Below are 7,357 nucleotides of genomic sequence, written 5' to 3' on the forward strand. Positions count from 1 at the left end.
CCTATCCCAATTTTTTGGGGGACAAAAGGATTGAATCCATGGAAAAATTCCCCAAAGTCTAGGGCTCTTATCCCAATTTTTCAGGGGGACAAAAGGACTGAATCCAGAGAAAAATTCCCCAAATTCCTAGAATTCTGGGGCTCTTATCCCAATTTTCTGAGGGGATAAAAGGATCGAATCCAAAGAAAAATTCCTCAAATCCCTGGAATTCTGGGGCTCTTATCCCAATTTTGGGGGGACAATAGGATTGAATCCATAGGAAAATCCCCCAAATTCTGGGGCTCTTATCCCAATTTTTTGGGGTACAAAAGGATAAAATCCATGGAAAAATTCCCCAAATTCTGGGGCTCTTATCCCAATTTTTCAGGGGGACAAAAGGATTGAATCCATGGAAAAATCCCCCAAATCCCTGGAATTCTGGGGCTCTCATCCCAATTTTTTGGGGGACAAAATGATTGAATCCAAGGAAAAATTCCCCAAATTCCCCAAATTCTGGGGATCCTGTTCCAATTTTTTGTGGGGATAAAAGGATCAAATCCATGGAAAATTTCACAAATTCCTGGAATTCTGGGAGTCCTATCCCAATTTTTTGTGGGGGGACAAAAGGATCAAATCCAGGAAAAAATTCCTGGAATTCTGGGGCTCTTATCCCAATTTTTTGGGGTACAAAAGGACCAAATCCATGGAAAAATTCCCCAAATTCTGGGGCTCTTATCCTAATTTTTTTTGGGGGGTACAAAAGGATCAAATCCACGGAAAAATTCCCCAAATCCCCCGGAATTTTCCAGCTCTCCTCCAACAAAAAACCGAAGCCAGGGGACGCTCCCACCCCCAAAATCCTCAATTCCCAACAGAATTTCTTGGGGATTTTTTCCTTTTTTTCCCCTCAAACTGGGAATTCCACAAAAAATTTGGGAATTTCACCCGGCGGTGCCGTTCTGAGCCCCGAACTGGCGCCGCTCCAGCAGATCCTTGTAGGGCAGCTCCGGCATCGCCAAACGCCCGCAGAGCTCGCGCTCCTCCTCTCCCAACCCTTCCTTGAGCGCGAATCCCAAAATTTTCCCTCCTCCAGGAGGTTGGAACGGCCTCAAATTCCCATCGGGAATGGCTTGAGCTGGGACTGGACCCCCTCCCCTCAAACATTTCCCCGCCAGGAACCGCCGGCGCCGCCGGATCTCGGCGACCTCGCGGCTCAAGCGCTCCAAACCGAACTCCTCGGCCTGGCGCCAGAAGGTGCGGTTGAAATGGGAATAAAGAGCCCAATCCAAGGAATTCCAAGCGCGGAGACGTTGGATCTGAGCGGGGGAAACCTGGTGGGAACCGCGGGAGTTGTGAGGGAATAAATCCACGGAGTCGCGGGGCCAGCACAGGCGGTGCCGCAGCAGCACCAAGGATTCGTCGAAGCTCTCGGCCAGCAGCACCAGCGGGAAAACGCGCTCCAGGCGCGCCAAAATTTTCGGGATTTCCTCGGGATTTGTCGGCTCGGGAAGCCCAAAATCAAACCACTGCAGGTTCCGGGCGTAGTGGTTCCCGCGGATTCCGGGGCGGAAAAATCTGGAAGGGGAAGCCAGGAAGGCGTCCAGGGAGGGGGAGTTGCGGAAAGCGGGAGCGGCGGCGCGGAAATAGGAGAAGGCGGATTCGCCCAAAGTGCCGGGGTCGCGCACGATGGAGAAGTAGAAGCTGTCGTTGGGCATCACTCGTTGGACCTGGGGGGGGAGAAGGAGTTGTAGGAGATTTTTGGGAATTTTTTGGGGTTTTTTGGATTTTTTTAAGGTTTTTTTCTGTTTTTTTTCAGATTTTTTGGGATTTTTTTGGGGTTTTTTTGGATTTTTTAAAGGTTTTTTTCTGGTTTTTTTCAGATTTTTTGGGATTATTTTAAAATTTTTTTTTAGGATTTTTCCCTGGGTTTTTTTAAGATTTTTTTGGAATTTTTTTCCTTTTCTTTAGGATTTTTTCCAGGATGTCGAAGTGCGCCCCGGGTCGGAACCCACAGACTCCAAACCCTCCAAAAATCCCCAAAACCCCCATAAAACTACAAAAAATCCTCAAAAAATCACAAAAAAAGCATCTAAAAATCACCAAAAAGTCCTCAAAATAATCCCCAAAATCCCCCCAAAAATGCTCCAAAAAATCCTAAAAAAAATCCCCAAAAATCCTGAAAAAAAACCCAAAAAAGTCCCAAAAAAATCTCCCAAATCCCCCAAAATTTAACTTTCCTAAAATCCTGATTTTTCACCCCGTTCTCACCTCGGCCAGGTGGAAGCGCATGTGGTGGCACAGGATGTCGAAGCGCGCCCCGGGCCCGAAGCCGCAGACCCCAAACCCCCAAAAATCCCAAAAAACCCAAAAAAAATCCACCCAAAAATACCAAAAAATCCTCAAAAAATATCCCAAAAAATCCCTCAAAAATCCTCAAAAAAATCCCAAGAAATCCTCAAAAAGTCCCCAAAAAACCCAAAAAAATCCCTCAAAAAAATGCCTCCAAAATCCTCAAAAAATCCCAAAAAATCCTCAAAAAAATCCCAAAAAATCACCAAAAATCCTCAAAAAAATCCCCAAAATCCCCCCAAATTCATCTAAAAATCCCAAAAAAATCCTCAAAAAAATCCCAAAAAATCACCAAAAATCCTCAAAAAAATCCCCAAAATCCCCCCAAATTCATCTAAAAATCCCAAAAAAATCCTCAAAAAAATCCCAAAAAATCACCAAAAATCCTCAAAGAATCATCTAAAAATCGCCAAAAATCCTCCAAAAAATCCCCAAATTCCCCCAAAAATCCTTTAAAAATAATCTAAAAAATCACCAAAAAAATCCTCAAAAAAATCCCAAAAATCCCCCAAAAATCCTCAAAAAATCACCAAAAAATTACTCAAAAATCGCCAAAAAATCCTAAAAAAAATCACCAGGAAAATTCCCCAAAATGCCAAAAAAATCACCAAAAAAATCTTCAAAAATTCCCCAAAAATCTTCAAAAATTCTCAAAAAATCCTCAAAAAATTCTCCAAAATATGATAAAGAAATGATTAAAAAATCCCGAAAAATCACTCAAAATTAAAAAAAAAATCCCCAAAAAATCCCAAAAATTCCTGAAAAAAATCCCAGAAAACCCCCAAATCCCCCAAAATTCAATTTTCCCAAAATCCTGATTTTTCTCACCTCGGCCAGGTGGAAGCGCATGTGGTGGCACAGGATGTCGAAGCGCGCCCCGGGCCCGAAGCCGCGCACGCGCTCGGCCCGGAACGGCGCCGGGTACCCGAACTGGTACCGGTGCGGGAGGGCGAAGCGCAGCCGTCGCGACTCCCCGTATCGCGACAGGAGGTTCACCAGGCTGCTGCCGCCCGTCTTGTGCGTCTTCAGGAACACCACGTGGGAGCGGGGCCGGCACGGCGGGGCCGAGGTGGGGCTGGGGAGGGACAGACTGAGCGTCGCGATAGGAGCCAGCCGGGGCGTGTTTGTATCGCGATATTGCACACAATCCTACTGAAATCCCGGTGTTTGGCCTCTGTATCGCGATATTTGCGCCCAATCCCATCGAAATCCGGGGTGTTTCACCCCTGTATCGCGATATTTGCACCCTAAATCACACCTCAATCCGGGTGTTTTGCCTCTTTATCGCGATATTTGCATCCAAATCCCATTGAAATCCCGATGTTTCGCCTCTGTGTCGCAATATTTGTACCCTAAATCCCCGTGTTTCACCTCTGTATCGTGATATTTGCACCTAAATCCTCATGTTTTCCCTCTGTATCACGATATTTGCACCCAAATCCAGCCAAATCCCGGTGTTTGGCCTTTGTGTCGCGATATTTGCACCCCAAATCCCAGTGTTTCGCCTCTGTATCGTGATACTCGCACCTAAATCCTCATGTTTCGCCTCTATATCGTGATATTTGCACTGAATCCCACTGAAATCCTGATGTTACACCTTTGTATCGCGATATTTGCACCCAATCCCACCCAAATCCCGGTGTTTCGCCCCTGTATCACGATATTTCCACCCTAAATCACACCTCAATCCGGGTGTTTTGCCTCTGTATCGCGATATTTGCATCCAAATCCCATTGAATTCCCGGTGTTTGGCCTTTTTATCGCGATATTTGCACCCTAAATCCCTGTGTTTTATCCCTGTATTGTGATATTTCCCCTTTAAATCCTTATACTTTCTCTCTATATCGCGATAGTTGCACCCAATCCCACCCAAATCCTGGTGTTTCGCCTTTTTATCGCGATATTTGCACCCTAAATCCCAGTGTTTCGCCTCTGTATTGCGGTATTTCCCCTTTAAATTCTGATAATTCCTCTCTGTATCGCGATAGTTGCACCCAATCCCACCCAAATCCCGGTGTTTCCCCTCTGTATCGCGATATTTGCACCCTAAATCACACCTAAATCCGGGTGTTTCGCCTCTGTATCGCAATATTTGCATCCAAATCCTCATGTTTCACCTTTGTATTGCGATATTTGCACCCTAAATCCCAGTGTTTTGCCTCTGTATCGCGATATTTCCTCTTTAAATCCTGATATTTCCTCTCTGTATCGCGATAGTTGCACCCCAATTCTCATGTTTCACCTTTGTTATCACGATAGCTGCACCCAATCCCACCCAAGTCCCGGTGTTTTGCCTTTTTATCGCGACATTTGCACCCTAAATCCCGGTGTTTCGCCTTTGTATCACGATAGTTGCACCCAAATCCTCATGTTTCACCTCTGTATCACGATATTTCCACCCTAAATCACACCTCAATCCGGGTGTTTTGCCTTTTTATCGCGATATTTGCACCCTAAATCCCGGTGTTTCACCTCTGTATCGCGATATTTGCACCCTAAATCCCGGTGTTTTATCTCTGTATTGGGATATTTCCCCTTTAAATCCTTATACTTTCTCTCTATATCGCGATAGTTGCACCCAATCCCACTAAAATCCCGGTGTTTCACCTTTGTATCGCGATGTTTGCACCCTAAATCCCCGTGTTTCGCCTCTGTATTGCGGTATTTCCCCCTTAAATTCTGATATTTCCTCTCTGTATCGCGATAGTTGCACCCCAATCCTCATGTTTCACCTTTGTTATCACGACAGCTGCACCCAATCCCACCCAAGTCCCGGTGTTTTGCCTTTTTATCGCGATATTTGCACCTAAATCCTCATGTTTTGCCTCTGTATCACGATATTTCCACCCTAAATCACACCTCAATCCGGGTGTTTTGCCTTTTTATCGCGATATTTGCACCCTAAATCCCGTGTTTCACCTCTATATCGTGATATTTGCATCCAAATCCCATTGAATTCCCGGTGTTTTGCCTCTGTATCGCGATATTTCCCCCTTAAATCTTGATATTTCCTCTCTGTATCGCAATAGTTGCACCCCAATCCTCATGTTTCACCTTTGTTATCACGATAGCTGCACCCAATCCCACCCAAATCCCGGTGTTTTGCCTTTTTATCGCGATATTTGCACCCTAAATCCTCATGTTTCGCCTCTGTATCACGGTATTTGCACCCCAAATCCCCACATTTCACCTCTATATCGTGATACTTGCGCTCAATCCCACTGAAATCCTGATGTTACACCTTTGTATCGTGACATTTGCACCCTAAATCACACCTAAATCCCAGTGTTTCGCCTTTGTATCGCGATATTTGCACCCTAAATCCCGGTGTTTCGCCTTTTTATCGCGATATTTGCACCCTAAATCACACCTAAATCCTCATGTTTCCCCTCTGTATTGTGATATTTGCACCCAAATCCCACCCAAATCCCGGTGTTTCGCCTTTGTATCGCGATATTTGCACCCAATCCCATCGAAATCCCAGTGTTTCCCCTCTGTATCGCAATAGTTGCACCCAATCCCACCCAAATCCCGGTGTTTTGCCTTTTTATCGCGATATTTGCACCCTAAATCCCAGTGTTTCGCCTTTGTATCACGATAGTTGCACCCCAAATCCCCACGTTTCACCTCTATATCGTGATACTTGCGCTCAATCCCACTGAAATCCTGATGTTACACCTCTGTATCGTGACATTTGCACCCTAAATCACACCTAAATCCCAGTGTTTTGCCTTTGTAACGTGATATTTGCACCTAAATCCTCATGTTTCCCCTCCGTATCACGATATTTGCACCCTAAATCACACCTCAATCCGGGTGTTTTGCCTCTGTATCGCGATATTTCCACCCAAATCCTCATGTTTCACCTTTGTATCGCGATATTTGCACCCTAAATCCCAGTGTTTTGCCTCTATATCGCGATATTTCCCCTTTAAATCCTGATATTTCCTCTCTGTATCGCGATAGTTGCACCCCAATCGTCATGTTTCACCTTTGTTATCACGATAGCTGCACCCAATCCCACCCAAGTCCCGGTGTTTTGCCTTTTTATCGCGATATTTGCACCCAAATCCCCATGTTTCACCTCTATATCACGATATTTGCCCCAAATGCCACCTAAATCCCTGGATATTCCCTGAAATTTTGGGGATTTTCCTTAAATTTGGGATTTCCCTTTGGAATTTGATATTTCCCTTTGGAATTTTGGGGATTTTCCTTTGGAATTTTGGGGATTTTCCTTTGGAATTTTGAGGATTTTCCCCAGAATTTTCAGATTTCCCCTGGAATTTTGGGATTTCCCCCAGAATTTGGGGTTTCCCTTTGGAATTTTGGGATTTCCCTTTGGAATTTTGGGATTTCCCCCAGAATTTGCGATTTCCCTTTAGAAATTTGGGATTTCCCTTTGGAATTTGGGGTTTCTCTTTGAAATTTGGGGTTTCCCTTTGGAATTTGGGATTTCCCTTTGGAATTTCAGGGTTTCCCTTTGGAATTTGGGGTTTCCCTTTGGAATTTTGTGGTTTCCCTTTGGAATTTTGGGGATTTCCCTTTGGAATTTTGGGGATTTTCCCCAGAATTTTCGGATTTCCCCGGGAATTTGAGATTTCCCTTTGGAATTTTGGGATTTCCCTTTGGAATTTTGGGGTTTCCCCCGAGTTTTGGGGTCTCACCTGCGGCGGAAGGGCCCCCCCAGCAGCCCCAGGGTGAAGCCGAGGGTGACAAACACGCCCAGGGCCACCCCCAGAGGGGACAAACGGCGACATCCGGGCGGGGGGAGGGGCAGCTTCATCCTGGGGGCGGAGGGGACACTGGGGGGGGAGGGGAAAAGGGAAGGGTCACCCCAAAATCGGGCATGGGGATGGCAAATCCCGGTGTCCCCAAATCCCGGTGTCCCCAAATTCCTGTGCCCCTAAATCCCCATGTCCCCAAATCCCAGTGTCCCCAAATCCCTGTGTCCCCAAATCCCAGTCTCTGTCACACCCAAATCCCCATGTCCCCAAATCCCAGTGTCCCCAAAACCTGGTGTCCCCAA

General features: G+C 45.8%; 1 protein-coding gene across 1 annotated transcript; it reads right to left on the minus strand.

Moving 5' to 3' along the window:
- Positions 1 to 893: 893 nt before the first annotated feature.
- On the minus strand, positions 894 to 7,114 carry LOC117009886 (galactose-3-O-sulfotransferase 4-like). The gene is made up of 3 exons (XM_033084239.1): positions 6,996 to 7,114; positions 3,157 to 3,403; positions 894 to 1,706 (listed from the first exon to the last, which is right to left on the minus strand). Exons 1-3 carry the CDS (start codon positions 7,112 to 7,114, stop codon positions 921 to 923), a joined length of 1,152 nt encoding a protein of 383 aa, XP_032940130.1. The 3' UTR covers positions 894 to 920.
- Positions 7,115 to 7,357: the final 243 nt, after the last annotated feature.

This window comes from Catharus ustulatus, chromosome 37, assembly GCF_009819885.2.
Source record: "Catharus ustulatus isolate bCatUst1 chromosome 37, bCatUst1.pri.v2, whole genome shotgun sequence".
Classification (NCBI taxonomy): domain Eukaryota; kingdom Metazoa; phylum Chordata; class Aves; order Passeriformes; family Turdidae; genus Catharus; species Catharus ustulatus.